At 41.4% G+C, this 22063-nt stretch overlaps 1 protein-coding gene across 2 annotated transcripts in view; it reads left to right on the forward strand.

Annotated features, from left to right (window-relative positions):
- LOC148513760 (uncharacterized) overlaps positions 1 to 22063 on the forward strand; it is a 98725-nt gene that overhangs the window by 73635 nt on the left and 3027 nt on the right. For both annotated transcript variants that reach the window (XM_088481407.1, XM_088481408.1), the window contains 5 exons: positions 456 to 523; positions 1282 to 1471; positions 6319 to 6462; positions 16653 to 16773; positions 19413 to 19525. In XM_088481407.1, the coding sequence (XP_088337533.1) occupies positions 456 to 523; positions 1282 to 1471; positions 6319 to 6462; positions 16653 to 16773; positions 19413 to 19525 (636 nt within the window). The remainder of the gene's footprint in view (positions 1 to 455; positions 524 to 1281; positions 1472 to 6318; positions 6463 to 16652; positions 16774 to 19412; positions 19526 to 22063) is intronic.

The following is a 22063-nucleotide window of genomic DNA, read 5'->3' on the forward strand; positions in this document are numbered from 1 at the left end:
GTACTAAGCCTTGGGAGGCGAGATAACATGGAGAGATATAAAGTACCAACCAAACAGCTCATAACTGTCATTTTTCAAACACAGCCTCTAACATAACAGTTAGGAGCTGATTGGTTGGTACTTTATCTCTCTTCATTTTATCTCTCTCCAAAGCTTAGTACCTTGACTCCAGAGTTACTACTGTAGTCCAGTTTTGGTTATTGAGTCTGAAGGAAGGGGGGTTGGGCGTTCTAGCCTCTGCCGTGAAGATTTCCTTGATAGAAGTGAGAAGACTATGCTGCGAAGAGCCCTGTCACCTCATATTTACCAATCTTCAACCAGTAAGTCTCGATCTAAGGTTTAGGCATTAAATAATTCCCTGGGAATTGCAGATGGTACTGTTGTTTGAAAATGTATCACAATTAAAGTATAATGGCAATAATAGCAACAGGTATTTTGTTTTAAATATATTTTAGACTACATGTTTGCCACTAAAGAAATACTATGGCAAAGGACAGAACAAAGAGTGGAATTTGGAGTATGGGTAAGTTGAAATCCCCTGTATAATAAATAATTAAGTCCAAGTGTTTGCAGGTGCCCACGTGATAGCAAATTATTCTTTTCTTTCATTACAGATTTAATAATGAATTCAATTCTGTATTCAGCTTGGTAATTTGGGGATAAAGGTTACCAAAGTTAATTAACAACAGGTGGCTCTGTTTTCGGCATTACTAAAGATTAAGTCAATTTGTTATTTCTCTCTGGGACCCTAATATATTGTTACTTATTTATATAGCATTGCATATATTATGCAGTGCTGTACAGAGAATATTATCATTTGCATCAGTCTCTGCCCAGTAGCAGCTTATTATCTAAATTCCCCAAGACACAAAATGGAACAATTTTGTCAGTAACCAATTAATCTACCAGTATGTTATTTGGACTGTGAAAGAAAACTGGAGTAGACATGGGTAGAACATACAACTTTCACATTGATAGGACCCTGGTTGGAATCAAACTGAGGCAAACATACTAACCACTGTGCCACCATATGTCATACAGCATATTATAATGGAAAATTGATGTCTATATTAAACTACAAAATGTAAACATAAAATGTGATTGTAATCAGTGATGTAACTGGGATACACATTATGAATTAACATATATATGTTAACAGGTGATAACTATAATGTTTACTGTATTGCAGTTTATCCTATTCAGCATTTTTTTGACAAAGTTTTTGGGAAATTGTTTACTGATTTATTAGTTATTTTACATATGCAGTATCTCTACTAACAGGGGATCCCTGGAATCCATCTCAATGTGCCTCCTGGATGAACTGCTAGTTGAAATAGTGAGAGATCTTTCTGCTCCATTACTCCGTAGGATGCTAAGTGATTTTATAGATGATTATCTCATGAGGACTGTGCTTCATGATTTTATAGAGGAAATTCTCACTATCATCATCCAAGAAGAACTATTGTCATTGGTGAGTAGCTTGTTTTTTATTCCTTAGTGTATAGTGGTTCACACTAAGGGTTTTGCTCATGTGTATTTCTTTTTTATCCTTGCTATCTGAGCACTGAGTGTGATAGACAACAATCATAGAATGATTGTTGAAAGATTGTTGGTATATGGACTCAGGTGCTACCAGGCCTTTCAGCTGCAATGAAGAGTGATTCACCACACTAGACACATGTGATCCTATAACAATCAAAATAATTGAGAATTAATTGCTTACAGCTACAAAGGTTGGAACGGTCACTATATGCTTGAAAAATGGGGATAAAACTAAAGTTACAGAAAAGCAAGATGTGCTTTTAGTACCAGAGATAGGAAAAATCTCAGCCATAAGTGTCCTAGAGTAAAGAGGTCACAGAGTTCATTTCTCACGAGGAAAGTGTATTGTATGGACCAGAAAAAGGACCATAATAGCAACAGGTACTTGGTGTAATCAATTATACATCCTTGATACACAGCAGTTTTATGCAATGATGATGACTAAGTCGCAGTCTATGGAACTGTGGCACAAAATATTTGGTCACGTTGGATATGACAGTGTTAAAAACTTACTAAACGGGATGATAAGAGGAATATTAGGGACTGATGCAGAGAAACCCATATGTGAATGCTGTAAAACAAGAAAACAAAGCTGTCAGTCATTTCCAAAGTCATAAAGCAGAGCTGAAACCCCACTAGAGTTAGTGTATACAGATGTGTTTGGTCCATTGAAAGTCAAGTCAATAAGTCGATACAGAAACATACTTAACAACGTTCACTGATGACTTCACAAGAATGTCACACATACAGTGGTGCTTGAAAGTTTGGGAACCCTTCAGAATTTTCTATATTTCTGCTGAAATTTGGCCTAAAACTACCTCAGATTTTCACACAAGTCCTAAAAGTAGATAAAGAGAACCAAATCAAACTAATGAGACAAAAGAAAAAAATTAGACATGCTCATTTTTTTATTGAGGAAAATGATCACATATCACATATCTGTGAGTGGCAAAAGTATGGTGACCTTTGCTTTCAGTATCTGGTATGACCCCTTTGTGCAGCAATAACTGCTTCTAAACATTTCTGGTAATTGTTGATTAGTCCTGAATATCAGCTTGGAGGAATCTTACTCCATTCCTCCGTACAAAATAGTTTCAACTCTGTTATGTTGATGGGTTTCCTCCCATGAATTGCTTGCTTCAGGTCCTTGAAACAACTTTTTGATTGGATTAAGGTCAGGACTTTGACTTGGTCATTCCAAAACTTTAAATTTATTCTTCTTTAACCATTCTTTGGTCAAATTACTTGTGTGCTTTGGGTCATTGTCTTGCTACATGACCCGCATTCTCTTGAGATGCAGCTCATGGACAGATGTCCTGACATTTTCCTTTAGAATATTCTGGCATAATTCAGAATTATTTGTCCCAGCTTGATGTCAAGTCTTTCTGGGCCAGATGAAGCAAAACAGGCCCAAACCATGATACCGTTACCACCGTGTTTCACAAATGGTATAACATTTTTATGCTGGAATGCAGTGTTCTCCTTTCTCGAAACATAATGCTACTCATTTAAACCAAAAAGATCTATTTTGGCCTCATGTGTCCACAAAACATTGTTTCAATAGGCTTGTCCAGGTGATCTTTAGCAAACCGCAGATGGGCAGCAATGTTCTTTTTGGAGAGCAGTGGGTTTCTCCTTGCAATCCTGCCATGCACACCATTGTTGTTCAGTGCTCTCCCGATGGTGGACTCGTGAACATTAACATTAGCTAATGTGAGAAAGGCCTTCAGTTGCTTAAAAGTTACCTTAGGTTCCTTTGTGACCTTGCAAACTATTAGATGATAATTTCCTCCATTTGTACACAATCTGTCTTACTGTTGATTGCTGGAGTCCAAACTCTATAGAGATGGTTTTGTAACCTTTTCCAGCCTGATGAGCATCAACAACTCTTCTTCTGAGGTCCTCAGAAATCTCTTTTGTTTTGTTCGTGACATGATACACTTCCACATACATGTGTTGTGAACATCAGACTTTGATAGATCCCTCTTCTTTTAAAAAGACAGTTTGTCTACTCATACCTGATTGTCATCCCATAGACTGAAAATACCTGACTCTAATTTCACCTTCAAAATATCTGCTAAGCCAGTGGTGTCAAACTCGGGCCCTTCAGCTTTTGTGGGACTACATATCCCAGCATGCCCTGCCACTGTTTTAGTATGCCCTAATAGCAAAACTATGGCACTGCATGATGGGATGTGTAGTTCTACTGTGCTGGAGGGCCCATGTTTTACACCACTGTGCTAAGCCAAAAGGTTCACATACTTTTGGCAGTCACAGATATGTGATATTGGATCATTTTCCTCAGGTCTTCCGCTGGTGTGTACAACTACTTTGCCATACAATTGCCAATAGTACATACATATTCCAACTATTTTTACAACAAAAAATTATGCTAATTATTCCTAAAACAACAGTCCTTACTTCCCACAAAAACCAAGTTTATGAATTTTATCCACATATAAAATAACTTTTTAACATCTTTAATATTTTCTTTCATTATGTAATGATGTATGTTTTAAAAGTCAAATTGCAAATCTAGCAACTTTGAATGAGATCAATGTTTATGTGGCTATAAAATATAATAATTGCAATTATCATAAAATTACTCAATAAAAATAGTACTTTTATTTTTATCCTCCAAATATCCAAGAATAATATATATAGTCTAACCACTCCTTGTCATAATGGAATTGTCTGAGTAGAAGAAGTCTGCCATCCTGATTGTATACTATCTACCCTATCTTAACCTTAAACAGGCATAAGCAACATGTGACTCACCAATTGTTGCTGCACTACAGGCCTAGGATTCCCTGACACCAGCATTTTTATAATAGCTAGCAAGCCACAGGCAGTCCTAAGTGCTACCAGTTATCTGTTCTATATGGAACTTATTTTTCCTGTAACCTTCTTTCTTATTTTACAAGTGGTCATTCCTTAAATTTGTAATCTGGCTGCTTTAGTCCAACCATTAGGATTCTGTATGGGTTGGGAACAGGTTCCCGGCGGTCGGGATGCCAGTAGTCAGAATACCGACAGCGGCATCCCGACAGTCAGAATCTTGACCCAACTAGGTAAGTGTCCTAACCCCTAACCCTTCCCTTAACCCTAACCCTCCCCCTGCAGCCCAACCCTTCCCCCCTGCAGCCTAACACTAATCCTCCCCCACACAGCCTAACCCTAACCCTCCACCTAGTGCCTAACTCTAACCTTAAACCTAACCCTAACCCTAATACTTACCATCAGGATGCCAGCAGTCGGGATCCTGGTGCCGGGATTCCAACTGCTGACAGGATTCTGGTACCGGGATTCTTAGCGCCGGCATCCCGACCACCAGGATGGTAACTACATCCCTTCTGTATCACTGTTAGATCAGGAATCTCTATTAGATCAGAGAATATTATGTTTGATCTAGTGTGAGAATTTATTCGGATTGAGGCCAGATACAAAAACTGGATTGTTCCAAAGAGGGTATTACAGATGGTAGACTAGAATGCAGTTGTTCTTCACCAAGATTAAAAAGACTAGAAGACTAGCTGCTAAGCCATAGGTGGTGTGGGATATGGCTTGTTCTGCAAAAGCATATACTGTAGGTAGATTGTAGGCTAGTTCCAGTAGATGTGTTTCTGTATCTTTACCCATCCAGATTTGAAATGAGTCGGTTGAGTTGCACGGTGCACATTATGAAATATTCACTGAGAGGTGATATATTGCTAGATTGGTGACTCTGTAGAATGTTTGTGAAGAAGGTGTAATTGGATCCATGGCTGCCTGTCTGGCAAGATAAATTTGGAAATAAATTGCTGGAGACTTTTAGGAGCCTTTGTAGGAGCCCGAGCTATTAGAGCTTGAAAGAGATATTGGAGTGGATTTGGTAGCCGCAGCCAGACACAGGTAGAAATCCCGAATGTCGGAAGGTAAGTATGAGCTAACCTATTCTACCACCTAACTCTAACCCTTCCTTAGGGGTGCCTAACCCTAACCTCCCCCCCAAGTGCCTAACCCTAATCCCCCACTCTAAGTGCCTAAATCTAAGCGCCCCTTCCCCGCTGCCTAAACCTAAGTCCCCCAGGGGGGGTGCCTAACCCTAACCTCCCCCCGGGGGTGTCTGACCCTAACCCCCTCTTCCCCTAACCTGACCCTACTGCCCAGGGGGGGGCCCTAACCCTAAGTCCCCCCCTGGAGCCCTAAACCTAACCCTCCCCCCCTGTGGCCATCTGCGCCCGGCGCCCGGCATCCCTTCGATCGGGATGCCGGGCGCCGGTCTCCCGGTGTAGGTAAAATGACAGGCGTCGAGATTTTGACACCTGTCATTTAACCCTTGCCAGGATTTAGCAGTCGGGAACATTGCGTCTGCCGGCTTCCCGACTGTTTCCCATTGGAGCCTAGGTACTGTAATATACTCATCTTGTCTGCAGCTATTCAGTAAACCATGAGATGGAGAACTTATTCCACTTTGCAAAATTTGCTCTTATTGTACCCAAAAATCTCTGTGATCTTCATTCCTTCAAAGACATTTTTAAGAACTTGAGATTCTTCTACTTTTAAAAAGAATCTCCCATAAATTGAAGAGCAGAGAAATGGAGTATGTAGCTAACCCATTCCAGTACCTATTATGTTTTTTTAATGTTTTCGTTGTGTGTGTATGTTTGTGGGGTGTTTGGTTAGAGGGGTATTTCATTGATGGTGAAATAGTTTTTTGAGTATGTATTTATATACATTACCTAATATCCATACTAAATACAAGTCTTAGATAATAACACTGTTTTTTTGTTTCAGGTAAAAGAATTAAACTTGGAAATTGAACATGACAGTCTGCAAGAACATCTTATTCAGAGTCTTATCAATAAGGAAGTTGAAGATACTGTCATTACTTTCCTCAACACGTGTGACGATCAGCTTACTGAATTGCACAAAAAGCAGGTGACTGTTTTTTCAGTAAATTAATTTGACTCTATTAAAGGAAAGGGATCAGTCAGAGACTAATACTTTGATATGAGAAGCAGGCTAAGTAAATGGTGGTGAAGAAAGAATGGCCGCAGACAGCCATGTTGCTATCTGCTCACCAGGGGCCTATCTATAATGGGTGCAGGGTGTGTGGTACACACGAGCCCCCGGGTCCAGGGGGGCCCGCACTGCACACCCTGCACCAATATTAATTAAAACTTACCTCACCGAGATCTCGCGACGGTTGCCAGGGCTGTACAAAAAGCTGGAAAAATGTCCGCCGCGGCCATTTTTCCGGTGTTTTATGCATGCACAGTAGACTCCAGGCACACTCTAGTGCCCAGTCTACTAATGCTGTGGTAGCCGTTGGGCCCCCTCCTCTCTAAAGACACCCCTGCTGCTCAGCACCCCAATCAGGCTTAAATTGGGCCTTTTGCTAGCCCATCACACTCTTAAGGTAATGACACACAAAAAAGGCCCATCAGGACTGGTGTTGCTGCTGACTCCAATAGGGTAGAACCCATGTATTAGCGGGGAGAGCACCTCAAGACCTAATAGCGAAACATCCACTTCTACTGTTCTGTCCCACAATAAAGCTGTCTACCGGGAGCCCACTGGCTGCTGCTCTAATCCGCTGCAGTGTGCAAATAGTCCCACCATCGAGCAGGCATCGGCTGCACCATTGGACATTAGAGCAACCCTATGGTTGGTCAGAATGTCCGATGGTACGTCGCCGTCAGTGCCAGTCAAACTGCATCTTCCGATGTAGTCCCTGACACTGACACGCCCCCAGCACACACTCTGACATGCCCACTAATGAAAGCCACACCCACTCGCCACCCAGGAATGTCTATCAGAACTATATGGATCTTCATGTAATTCTTATCGGCATCTCCCAGCAGACACATGTGCAATGCATCTCGGTCACATGCTCAGACACAGATTTAACATCGGACACTTGCTTCCACCTTTGAATAGAAAATCCAAGCCACACAGAGAGTTGTAGTTAAACTTTATCAGGAGAGTGTTTAATTGAGAATGGTGGGATGTAGCCCCTTCTTCAGGTATTAACAACTATAGGTAAGTGCTATGTATCTAGCGATTAATTGATATCATATAGTATATCATAACTACAATCCAATACAAATGTTATAAATTATTATGCTGCATAATACTGTTGCAATCATTAACTTCAAAATATCTAAGTTCTTTTTTATCAGTATGATTAGAAACAAGTTATCACTTATATCACTTATACAATAATTATAGCAGAATATACAAAACCATTAAGATAGCATCAGAAAAATGACATAAGATCTTCATTCCCATTTGACCACATTTGAAAAAGGCTGCCTAATTTCTCAATCCATTTTGCCTCATGTTGAAGTAGCATTTTGATTAAATTGTCTCATCTTGGAGGAAGGGAAACTGATTGCATTACTTGCTATTGTAATTGTATCACATTAGGCCATGCTTCAAAGAAATTTTGCACTAAAAAACGTTTCCGATTTACAGTTATTATTAATTATATCGGATTCAATTTTCTAAAACTGCATTATTGTGCCAAGTGGTTTGCATACCTAAACAACAAGGGCACTTCAGAAGGTATACACCATTTATAATACTACATCAGTAAAATCTTAGAGAATTGAATAGTATCCCTTTAATAATTGAATTACAATATGAACACAGAAGACAATCTAAAGCTGGGAATACACTGCGCTGACAAGTCGTCCGTTTGTCCTACCCACCGACCTATCTAGCAATTGGTAAGTGTATACACACTTGCAAACGTTCTGGTGATGTGTCTGCACAATTAGTGCTGACGTCACAACTGGGCAGGCATTTAAATGTGCCCGCCCAGTTGAGCTGTCATTCACCGCCGGGTCCCTGGATCAGCAGGTCGCCCATACACACCAGCAGATGAAATGCAAGATATACTGTATCTTCATCTGCTATGCTGCACAAAATATTGGAAATGTCTATGAACTACGTCATTCACAGACATATCTGCTGTAAACACTAGCAGATGCCCCATAGATGGAATCAGTAGGATTTACTGCCGGCCGACAGCCGAAGCCCGGCAGGGGTGAAGATCCTGAAGCTACAAAAGGTAAGTATTAACTAACCTGTTTTTACCCCCTAACCCTAACACTCCTTTAGCGGTGCCTAACCCTAACCTCCCCCCAAGTGCCTAACCCTACCCCCCTCTAAGTGCCTAAATCTAAACCCCCCTTCCCCAGCCTAAACCTAAGTCTCCCGGGTGGGTGCCTAACCCTAATCTCCCCATGGAGGTGCCTAACTCTAACCCCCCCTTTCCCCTAGCCTAATCCTAACCTCCCGGGGGGGTGCCTAATCCTAAATCCCCCCCGGGAGCCCCAAAACTAACCCTCCTCCCCAGCAGCTGTCCGCGCCCGGCGCCCGGCTTACCTTTGATTGGTAAGCCGGGTGTCGGGCTCCCGGCATAGGTCTAATGACAGGTCTCTTGATTTTGACGCCTGTCATTTGTACCTTGCCGGGATTAGACAGTCGAGAAGCCGGCAGTCGGCTTTGCGACCGTCGGCTTCCTGACTGCATCCCCCCATAGATATATTACCCATCCAATGGAATGGGCGATTTATCTATCACTGTGTACCCTACTTTATAAAAATCTGTTTACATATTTAAAAATGTCAGAATGAAGCTTTACCTGCACAATTGCTTATATTTTGGACTCTTATAAAGACTATCATAGTTTTGTTGATGAATCATTTTCCAGTAAAGTGACCATTTTGTTGTAATGTTGATATAAATGTGATTTCATTTTCTCAGTTTTAGTAATTTATGGTACAATGCTAGGAATTCTTTCAGCTCCTGTTTTGTTTTATTACCTTCTAATAAATCTGCTCAATTCATATTCCCTACTGCTTCTGGAATCATTTTTAAATGTGATTCCTTGTAACCTCTTGTAATGAATTTATTGGTACGAATATTAGCCTGTGCCTTATACAGTATTTCACTATATTGTCAGCTATCCTACATAAAGACATAAATTGACCTTTAGAAGTATTAAGAATCAAAGGTATATGGTGAAAACTATCCGCTCTTAGAATAGCAGTTCTGTCAGGAGGATTTAAATACATGTCAGTGAATACATTTGTAAGACATTTCGTCAGCAAAACATCAAAGACGCTATAATTTTGATGCTTACTATTAGTTGAATATTATTATACTAAAGATAATATTACTATTGTATATTATTATATTATGGAGATGCTATTATACATTTAGATGACAAACAGGTACAGGGGGTGATTCAGCAAGGATCACAATTGCAAAGCTACATGCAGGCTATAGATATGATGTATGCACCAGGCAGCTTTGCAATTCCGTCCTTGCTATTATGCAAATGCAGCAGGAGGTGTATGACACTCCCTGCTGCATTTGCTTTCCCAGCACTGTGATGGAGGTTGCAGGCTGGCATCATCATCGCGACCATCGGTGGTTGATGGTAGCAATGGTGGTTGGCGCCGGGCAGCCGGCCAGCTGAGCAAGCCTCAGCTTACTCAGGCTGGCTGGCTTGCGCGGCCAGGACACTGCGTCAGTCGATGCCTTGCCACTCCCAGAAGACAGAGAAGACACACCCTCGTTTCCGGGAACACCGGCCACCCCTTAAATGCCTCTGCCTGTCATTCAGGCAGAGGCACAGAAGGAAATATATATGGAGCAGAGCAAATCCAGAAAATACCTTATTCTTCAAAATATATATCTTATAAAACCGCACTTCCTCAGGCTTGAGAGTGTCAGCTGAACCAAGATGTTTATAGGGATATATGCTAAGGTATTGATCAAATAAATGTTCGAGCGACTGGTGTGTTTTCTATGTGTATAACCATGTGTAGTAACCATATAGGTGTATAATAAAGTGCAATAGTGTATAAGACCAGTATAAAAAAACCAACAAACTACTTCAATTATGTGCTAACCTTGAACATATGTACATAGGGCCTGATTCAGACTTGGGAATAGAGTGAGACGTCTCTCTCAACTGTGAACCTGAACAAACCATATTGCAATGCAAGGGGTGTAAATACATTAAAAAAAAATTACATGTGGGGTAAATAGTGGCTGCTTTTGCATGTAGCCCACAAATACTGCACAGCTTTATTATTATTCTACAATTCAGATGTCAGTTTGGAAACACTCCTCCCAAATCTAAATCTGCCCCACCTGCAGTGCAGCATGGTTTCACCAAGATGATAAGTTTAGAGAGAGAGATCTCTCTCTCTGGGCCTGATTCAGAGCCGGACGCTATTTGCGGTCGTTCGTCCAGAAAATAGGGGTGGCTATTCAAATCAACCGTTCGCTCTTTGCGGTCTGTTCACGCCTCTAGGTCTGAATGAGCGAACAAAACTTGCGGTCGTTTTTTAAAAAAATATGCCCCCTGGCCGCTCGCATCCTACGTCATGTCCGCTATTTATTAGATTAATCGAGTACATTGACCAGGGTATGAACTGCTCGCTATTCTTGGGGTTGGTTTTTCCTACCACAATTTTGCGAGCAGTTCTGACTATAAAATAACCCAGTGACGTGGTCAATGACGCTGCTGTTTTAATTATGCACACCCATAAAACGCCCGTTTTGACCTTTAAGCACGCCTGCGTTTGGATCTCCACTCCCCGTTTTCAAGCACCTTCCCCCGTTACCATCCACATACGCCTCTTTCTGTCACTCAAATATTCAGGCATTCGCTATTTTGCGAGCACATGAATTTCGACCGCACTGACTGGTTCGCGCATGCGTATAACGATCCGTACACATGCGCAGTTGGGCAAACGTCGCTCGGAGCGAACGAGCGGCCACTTACGAGCGGCTCTGAATCAGGCCCTCTATTCCCAAGTCTGAATCAGGCCCATAGACCATTAATAAAAGTGTAATATGTGCAAAAGTGCTTCAAACTTACAGATATAAAATTAAATAAGTAATCAATGATTATAACCATAAATCAAGATAAAAATAGTGACAATTTATTTCTTCATATAACATACAAAAATCATGACACCAACCTAAAGTAATCACTATGTCTAGTTAACCCCTGACGGGTAACCACCTAATCTGCATATGAATATACAATAGTGCAATGTGCTGTGCAAAGACACAAAGGGGTATATTTACTAAAGTGAGAGTTTTTAGAAGTGGAGATGTTGCCCACAGCAACCAATCAGATTCTAGCTATTATCTTCTAGAAGGTGCTAGTTAAATGTTAGGTAGAATCTGATTGGTTGCTATTGCCACTTCTAAAAACTCTCACTTTCGTAAATATTTCCCATATAGTTATTTTTTTTAACCATACGGTAACCGATAAACTTTAAACAACAGTAATAAATAACTTCCAATTCATAATACAGTCAAACTAAGGGCTTGATTCAGCACGGATCGCACGGCTGTGTTCGCAAGCACGCGCTGACTGCAAAAAATATGCTAATGAATGCAATCGCACGGCAACCGCAGCACTATACCAAGATGCCCATCACTGTATAAAGCCGCCCACTTTCCATGACATGCATCTGCAAGTCAGCGAAAACATCGGTAACATCGAGTAACATCAGATCCATTCGCACAGTTGTGGTTGACCTGACTCTACCACACAAACTGCTAAACTTCCTGTCACCATCTAGACCACTGTCAATGAATACAACTGCAGGGGCTTAATTATACACGCCCCTGTAATGGCGTTGAAATTCACAGGCACGCCTGCGTTTCTCTTACCACCCAATGTCACCACCCCCAAACGGACACTTCCTGTAAATCACTGTGTGAGGACTCTGGCGGTCGGAGGATGCAAGCGGTCGCTCAGAAACTGGGCGGCCGCTTGCATCCTGACCGCCTGCCTCTGTTTCGGTCGTTAGGCTGTGGGTTTACACACACAGCTCTAACGACCGCTCGGGTGATGGTCGCGATGGTCAGAGACCATATATATATATATATATATATATATATACTGTCTGCTGCTAATCTATTGCTGCTAAATACTTCTACTTTGCACTAACTCTATGGAAAGAGGACTGTAATTATTAACAGTGACTGTTGCTCAAATGATTACTCCACTACAAGATTATCATCTGCTGGATGTTATGGCATTAATACAGTTAAGCATGTATATATGATTATTGTCCTGTGGCCAAAGATTGCTATTATATAAGGTGAAAATTAATTATTGCTGGCTTCGCTAGAATTTTTTCATTTTATTGGTTTTTAAGATTGTTGATTGTAATAATACATTTTAAAAATATATACAGCCAGGACCATAACTAGGGTGTTGCGGCCAGTGCCGCCGCACAGAGCACAGGATGCCTTGAGCAGGAACCGGGTGCAACCACAATCTGTATTTGCCCGGTGCCCACATGTCACTTGCGGTGCACCCAGCTTCTTCTATGCATTCCAGAGCTCTGCGCCCAATCAGATACCTGGGCCAATGGCAGAAGCAGGGAAGTGTAGAAGGGGCCAGTAGTGGTGGGTGTGGGCAAGGCAACAGCTGGCTGGATGAGTGTGAGTGGGACAGAAGAGGAAGACACTATTGGCTTCAGCAGTGCAGGTAACTGTCTCTCTATGCCCGCACATCCCTCCCTACGATCAGCAACTGCATCTTCACCATTGCCCCCCGCAATCATCCACCTCCCCTCACTGCACAGCAGCACCTGCAGTATTGCCCCACCGCGCCGCCACCACCCCCCTTGCGATCACCCGCCCCTCTCCCTGAACAGCAACACCTTCAGTATTGCCACACATGCCTCCCCCGCCACTCGCCCCCTTGCAATCACCCCCCCACTCCCTAAACAGCAGCACCTTTCCCTGAACAGCAGCACCTTCAGTATATCCACCCCCGACTCCCTCTCCCACAATCACAGCCCCCCCTGCTCCCTCCCAGAGAAGGCCGGCTGGACTATGGGAGGGGCATGGCAGGGCAGAGAGGGCAGGCTGGCTGGCTGGATGGACATTGGGGGGCCACAGGGAAGGCTGGCTGGACTGGGGCAGGGAAGACAAGCTGGCTGGCTAGACTTGGAGGGGGGCACAGAGAAGGCTGGCTGGACTTGAGGAGGAGTTGGCCAGGGAAGGCAGGCTGGCTGGATTGGAGTGGGGTGTAGGAAAGCTGATTGGACTAGGAGAGGGCCAGGAAAGGCAGGTAGGCAGGCAGGCAGGCAAGCAGGCTGGCTGGCTGGCTGAACTGGGGAGTGGGGGGCGGGCAGGAAAGGCAGACTGGCTGGCTTTTCTTGGTAAATTTGAGTGTTTCAGCTGTCAGCAATGCTGTGTGGGTTTAAACTCAAGCAATCTTGGACCTGACACGGGTCTGGTCCAAGATTGGCGCAAATCTGATAATCTTAGGTATCGATTTGCGCCAGCTGACATTGATTCTGTCTCCCAGTATTCTTCCTAGATCTCCATTCATGAACTCCTTACCAGATAAGTAGTGTAATAATCCTCATTTTTTGGTCTCACTTGTGGTTCATTTAAATTTTAGACACTAGTAGGCGCTTTCTTTTTTCATTTCATCAAAATTAACTTTGGGTACCAATCCCTATCACTATTTGGGAGCAGCCACTTAATTATTATTTAAGGTGTGTCACATTTAAAGAAAGAGTTATTCTTTCCTATACATGTTGTATTTAATTTTTTGAGTGTCATATCACAACCAGTGTGCATTCCCTGCACTATATGCACTGCTCAAAAAAATACAGGGAACACTTAAACAACACAATGTAACTCCAAGTCATTCACACTTCTGTGAAATCAAAATGTCCACTTAGGAAACAACATTGATTGACAATCAATTTCACATGCTGTTGTGCAAATGGAATAGACAACAGGTGGAAATTATAGGCAATTAGCAAGACACCCCCAATAAAGGAGTGGTTCTGCAGGTGGTGACCACAGACCACTTCTCAGTTCCTATGCTTTTTGGCTGATGTTTTGGTCACTTTTGAATGCTGGCTGTGTTTTCACTCTAGTGGTAGCATGAGACGGAGTCTACAACCCACACAAGTGGCTCAGGTAGTGCAACTCATCCAGGATGGCACATCAATGGGAGCTGTGACAAGAAGGTTTGCTGTGTCTGTCAGCATAGTGTCCAGAGCATGGAGGCACTACCAAGAGACAGGCCAGTACATCAGGAGATGTGGAGGAGGCCGTAGGAGGGCAACAACCCAGCAGCAGGACCGCTACCTCCGCCTTTGTGCAAGGAGGAACAGGAGGAACACTGCCAGAGCCCTGCAAAATGACCTCCAGCAGGCCACAAATGTGCATGTGTCTGCTCAAACAGTCAGAAATAGACTTCATGAGGGTGGTATGAGGGTCCGACGTCCACAGGTGGGGGTTGTGCTTACAGCCCAACACCGTGCAGGATGTTTGGCATTTGCCAGAGAACACCAAGATTGGCAAATTTGCCACTGGTGCCCTGTGCTCTTCACAGATGAAAGCAGGTTCACACTGAGCACATATGACAGACGTGACAGAGTCTGGAGACGTCAAGTAGAACGTTCTGCTGCCTGCAACATCCTCCAGCATGACCGGTTTGGTCAGTAATGGTGTGGGGTGGCATTTCTTTGGGGGGCCGCACAGCCCTCCATGTGCTCGCTAGAGGTAGCCTGACTGCCATTAGGTACCGAGATGAGATCCTCAGACCCCTTGTGAGACCATATGCTGGTGCGGTTGGCCCTGGGTTCCTCCTAATGCAAGACAATGCTAGACCTCATGTGGCTCGAGTGCGTAAGCAGTTCCTGCAAGATGAAGGCATTGATGCTATGGACTGGCCTGCCCGTTCCCCAGACCTGAATCCAAATGAGCACATCTGGGACGTCATGTCTCGCTCCATCCACCAACACAACGTTGCACCACAAACTGTCCAGGAGTTGGCAGATGCTTTAGTCCAGCTCTGGGAGGAGATCCCTCAGGAGTCCATCTGCCACCTCATCAGGAGCATGCCCAGGATTTGTAGGGAGGTCATACAGGCATGTGGAGGCCACACACACTACTGAGCCTCAGTTTGACTTGTTTTAAGGACATTACATCAAAGTTGGAGCAGCCTGTAGTGTGTTTTTCCACTTTAATTTTGAGTGTGGCTCCAAAACCAGACCTCCATGGGTTAATAAATTTGATTTCCAATCAGAATTTTTGTGTGATTTTGGTGTCAGCACATTCAACTGTGTAAAGAACAAAGTATTTAATAAGAATATTTCATTCATTCAGATCTAGAATGTGTTATTTTAGTCTTCCCTTTATTTTTTTGAGCAGTGTGTGTGTATATATATATATATATATATATATGTATATATATATATACAGTATATACATATATATATATATATATATATACAGTACATATATATATATATATATATATATATATATATATATATGCATAGCTATTGGTGCTAATGATAAGAACAGTACAAAAAAAGAAGCACTTGTTATAATAATTCTTTGGATGTCTATTTCAATTTCCATTTGGTTTTGAAAAGGTAAAAGTGAACTATTGAACTAACAGAAATCTACGGACGAGAAGCAGGATTCTCTGTTGAAAACTCAAAATTTTGGCTTTAAAAATCAATGTGTGAGATAAAAAACCAGAATTATGATGCACACGGTGACTCTCTGAAATGTGAATCCTAATAGAGGTGCTCAATGCTCGCTCTACAAATTTATAGAGGGGGAGACAGGCTTCTTATTTATTTTTTATTTTAAAAAAATAACATAATAGTACATGACCACCAATTAAATGTAGTTATTTAATTTATAATAATTACAGTATCTCTAAAATTACGTATTAATAAGTTATTTATTTTGCAAGTCTTTATATGTTTTGTTGTTGTCATTTTGTATTATACAATGAACAATCCCATCTTGATGCTATGTCATTGTGTACAATCGACTGAAATCAGTAAACAAATTATAGAATGCTTTGTAAACCACATTATGAGTCCAATTATAAATTATGTATAAATGTCTTAACATATTAAACTGGTTAGTATGTACTATGTATGTACATATTTTATATTTTAACTTGCACATGAAAGCAATAGTCTCTACAGCTAACAAAACTGTAAAATACTTGACAGCAGTAAAGTGAGACCACACAACAATAATCATCACCTACAGAAATAATACAAAATATATCACGTTTTTTTTTTCAGATTACATTAACTGCAAACAAACACATAGTGGACATGTTTATCTTGGAGCACTTGCTTGGAATCATTGGAACACATGAAATGTTGACATTTGAAAAGGATTCATCACAATGTCTGTTGGACGGTATGATGACAATAATTAAATTACTCTGAACCCTGCACTATTACTAGGGATAAATATACAGTATAAATTTTGATTGGCTGGCACCTTATCACTTTCTAATCACTTTGCACTCTGTCTCCTAACACTGCTTAGTAAATAGACCCCACAGTAAGATACTGTAATTCTTAGTCCAGGTGACTACTAAACTAAGCTTGTGTCACCTGGTAGATGACACATCAAGTCTGGCCAGGGAGCCAAGAAGAGAGAGTGAGGGTGATCATTTGGATCCCTGAAAAATGTTGCAGTTTGGGAGATGGGGGTAGAGTCATCCCAGTGCAAAGAAGATATAATAGAACACATCTTCTCTTCAGAAGGCACTGGCCTGCTTGACTTGTGGATGGTTAGGTACATGTAGCCAGTGCTCGTATCCTGGTTGCCAAAATCCAGACACCGCATCCTGACAGGGTTAGTTGGTGGGTATCCTAATCCTCCCCCTCTCCCTACCCCTAACCCTGCCTCCCCAGTGCCTAAACCTAACCTCCCCCCTATTGACAAAACCTAACTTCCCCCTACCTGCACCATAAACCTAACCTCCCCCTTAGTGCCTAACCCTAACCCTCCCTCTAGTGCCTAACCCAAACCCCTAACCCTCCCCCTAACCCTACTACTTAACTTCAGGATACCGGCGGTCGGGATTCCGGCGCCCAGATTCTGACAGGTGTCGGGACTCCATCGCCGGTATTTTAGGCGCCGGCATCCCCTATGACGGGATACTCAACATATCCCCATGTGGACCTGTGTGCAACATTAATGAGTCCTACTAATTTCCTAAAATTATGGTAACAATTCACACACTCTACATATATATATATATATATATATATATATTTTTTTTTTTTTTTTTTTATGATAGATTTTCAATTAAGTATTTTGGAATATTCAATATCATTTACACTTGCTAAGAGACCATTTGTCTTTGAATTATCTTATCTTGCTCTATTATCTGCTAATGACGCTTGTCCTGCATGATTGGGTACAGGACCTATCATTAGAGCCTCTGGACACATGACCAATCACACCCTACACCGCCATCCAAAAGCCACACCCCAGGGGCAAATGCAGAATTTTCAAAGGGGGACGGTTTATTTATATATATATATATATATATATATATACACACAATAAAGAACCTGAGGGCGCTAATCAAAAATTATAACAATAAATGTAAATAAAATTTTAACAGTTCAGAGCTTTATATGGAATGATGCTTGTTCCAATTTAGGAAAAGTTAAAGCAGTCCAGGAAAATTATTCATTAAACTTTTTCATCATGAGATGTGGAGGAACTGTTGCAATGGGAGGGAATGTCCTGAAATATACCCTCACACCAAAAATGTCACCCAAGAAAGAAGGCCGACAGGCCTAATTAGAAACTGATACAAGAATTTATCTTTTGTTTTTATTAAAAATGATTTAGAAACAATTTCTTACATCAGAATACCATGGTGTCAGATGACCAACGTGGTAGATGTATACCACCAATCACCCCAAAGGGTGTGAGCTCATAGGTGAAAACCTAGCGTGGGACAGAAGGGTACAACACCTTTAACCCTACTCATTTCGTGCCTAGTGTGGGAATTCCTCAGGGGAACAATCAAAAAAAGATTTTGCACCTTTAAGAAAAACAGACTTTTATCTTTTCACCGCTGAAAAATCCTTTTAGGACCTGGTGTCTTTAAGCTGTATGCAAGCAATGGGTGTTCCCCCAAAAGAGACTTCCAATTAAAGCTTGATTCTCTCTGCAAACACTTTGTATTAAGGAATAACAGATGGGGCATGGTCCGGACCTGCGGTGCAGCTATTTCTCACAGGTTAAAAATAACACCCATAAACCACCACATTATGCTGTGAGGGGGCGGGGCTCCAATTGTGGTCAGTCAGGAGGGTTTCTAGGAACTCAGAAACCCCCCTTTGTGTGCATCAATGCACCTATTTTTCTCAGAATGTTGTCTAGCTTAACTAGTTGTTACACAAAGTAGAATTCAGTTGTACAAGCCCCTCATCATGCAAACTCACATCAGCTCTTCTGTTTGCCATTATTTCACTTTTTTTTTTTTTGAGAATAAAACAAGTTTGACAATTTGCAGACAGTTACCTCTAAGCCATTGCCTACTGTTGGTAAAGGCCTCTCATGAATAATACTATATCCAGCCCTAAGTAAAAATGCTTCAGTTTTGATATGTTCTAATCCATAACTTCCAAACACAGGCACATATAGACAATCACAAATAAATGTATAAACTTATTGGAGGTTTAGAGTAATTTTCATCTCATTAACCATTGTACCAAGCACCCTGTTATTCTCTTTACTCACTCTATTCAGTTCTACTTTAATATTTGTATCATTGATCTTCAGTTACTTTACTGTTTTATTTGGTTTTGCATGTAATAATATGTAATTGTAATGATTGCAATCTGGATTGTTATTATAAATAAGAAAAGTCTACTTGTTGATAAAGTGATTATTATTTACAGCGAATTTATGTGTCATGTGAGTGTATTTTGCTTATTTGCAAATTGTCATTATTATCTTCATGCCCAAATTAGATAAATTACAACTGTGGTATATTCAAGTCCTTTAAACTGTACTTTGCTTTACAGGTATAATGCTTGATGTTCTTCTTAGAGAGCACATCCTCATTCAGCAAAGACAACAGACTACCTTTGAAAATTACCCTGCAAGACTTTTTCACCAAAGCACAACTAACAAAGTGGTATGTATCATGCTACTATATATACATTTACTATACATGCTTAAAATATATTGTGTATTTTATAAACAACTTTTAGGACTTATACTGTACCCAGTGGAATTTGATTCATGTTAAAAAAACAGGTGAAGATTACAGTGGAGGACACTCTACTGATCTCAATGCACACAACTTGCATTAAAAACATTTAATGGAGCAAGACATTTTCAGAAATCCATATTACTATGCAGAACCCCAACCAACACTAGAAAGATTGAGCTGAAGAGTGGAGAGTGGGCAAAGATTGGTGCTCAGCCATTCCTGTTCTCTGGGAACACTTACATTTTTGTACCATTTTAAAGTGCTAGAGATATTTGGGCCTATTTATCAAATATAATTTGCGGGATATCCCCTGAAAACACCTGCAAATATTAAGGATCCCCTGCATGTACCATGGAAGGATTAGAGCTGTCTGAAATCTGCAGCAGTCCCTCCTTTTCTGTCAGCAGAAGCAGCCCACATTGCTTAGCAAGTTCCAGAATACGAAGCAACAGTAGATGGTGTTAGCCGGTTGAAGCTTTTAGATGGTGTAGCTGGTTTATTGAGAGAGGGATCCTTAAGATCCTTCCCCACTGCTGCCTGCTCGCACATGCACTGCTGGATGTCGGGACCTATTAGAGCCCATGGCCTGGCAACTCAGTCATCATACAGTGAAGCAAATAAGAGTTCCTTATTGCTGGGAATTGCGGCAATAGGGAATGCTTATTATTGGTGGCACACCACATATATTAATAAATATGCCCTCATGCGTTTCGGTTATGATGCGCCTTAGCGCGGACTGGAAGTGAGTGCAAACGGCACTATTTTCACTCTAGGACCACAGATAAGCCCAGGGTACATAAAGACATCCATGAGACCAGAAAAATTACTGATGAAGTCGGCGAAAAGGTGAAACGCGATCGGACAAGCCCACCTCCACTACCCTCCACCGGCATTATCCACTTTGGAACAAACTGGATTGATTTCATCACTGCAAGATACGCACCACTTTTATTTGATATTGTGTTACCTTTTTGCAGTTTGTAATGTGTAAATAAATGTATCCATTTTTTAGACATACATACTGCACTATGGAGGTACTTCATTTATTCTACTGTGGTTGCTTTTAATCATCTGTACTAAGGAGACTCTACTCGAGGTTCTAAGTGACGGTGGTTTTCCTGTGGACCACCACAGTTGGATAACAGAAATTATTGGTAGGCTATTGCACAAGTGTATGTACGGTACGCAGAATTTTTGAAACTCTCTCCCACATAGTACAGTCATTTTAAGCAGCACCTATGAGATGCCTGTTATTTCCACTTCTTTTTCTAGAATCTGTGCTGATTTAACGCACGTTTTTTTAAAGGACGGAGCAGCCACCCCACAATATACAAAATTCTAGTGCGACAGAACAGCTGAGGATTGAGAAGTTCCGCATTAACTGTATCTGAATATATTGTCTGAAAATTGACATAGTTTACAGTAGGTTGGTTTCAGCGCCACAATTCTCTCATTATTCTGACCTTCTAACATGTCGACATTTCATCAGTGGCAACATGTTGAATGTCAACATGGTCAGTTTCGACAATGTAAACATGATGACTGTCGACATATCATTCCACACACTGTTTTACAGTATATGTTGTTTAATGTTAATCATTGTGTACCTTGTAGTTAAGTAGTACATTTCTAGGAGTGTTAAGGCCAATTGGAAAAACTTCAAACTCATAAAAATACACATATAATAAAGGCAGTTCCAAGACCAGTGCCATGAAAGGCCTACATTGCACCTTGTGTTGGTCCAGTCCTCTATGTGCATGATGTCATGATGTCACACAGAGGGGGAGGGGCCAAAGGCAACCAAAAGTCCAGCTCTGCCAGAGCTCTGAGCAGCTGTAAAGATGGCAGAGTGTATGCCCGGAGTGTCCAAAAGGTGCCCTGGACCGCATTGTGTCAGCGATACTGGCTGCAGGGTGCTGTTCCTGGCACCCCGTTAGCCAGAAGCAAGGGCTGTGGGGCAGCGATAGTGCCACCCACAGAACCCTTTGCGGCGGCTCCACTAGCACACCACTAGTTACAGTTACATACCCAAGACCCATCACTCATAATAAAATGATGCCATCTGATTTTTGCTTTATAGTGTTAGTAGTAAATGCTAAAGTCACATACCTAGTTTGTACACAATGTCTGGACAGTATTATTAATATATGTGATAGCAGCATTTACTTTACAAGTTAAACTCAGACCAAAACACAAAATAAAAGTGCGTATGAAATTAATTTAAATTCTAAAATCCTTTGTCTTCCCCTTTAAAAATTAAATGGGAATATTCTTAACTGAGTTGCCTGAATGCAAATATCAATAAAGTAATGAAAACAAATGCCAGCAGCTTCATATAATATAATAGACACACTATTGATTTAGATACTGTCACTGGGAAGGGTCCATACATAATCAGCTAATCAGAAGCGGCTGACAATGGTCCCCATCATCATCAGCATAATTTGCAACAGGGGTTGT

This window comes from Taudactylus pleione, unplaced genomic scaffold, assembly GCF_031769625.1.
Source record: "Taudactylus pleione unplaced genomic scaffold, aTauple2 ptg000270l, whole genome shotgun sequence".
Classification (NCBI taxonomy): Eukaryota; Metazoa; Chordata; class Amphibia; order Anura; family Myobatrachidae; genus Taudactylus; species Taudactylus pleione.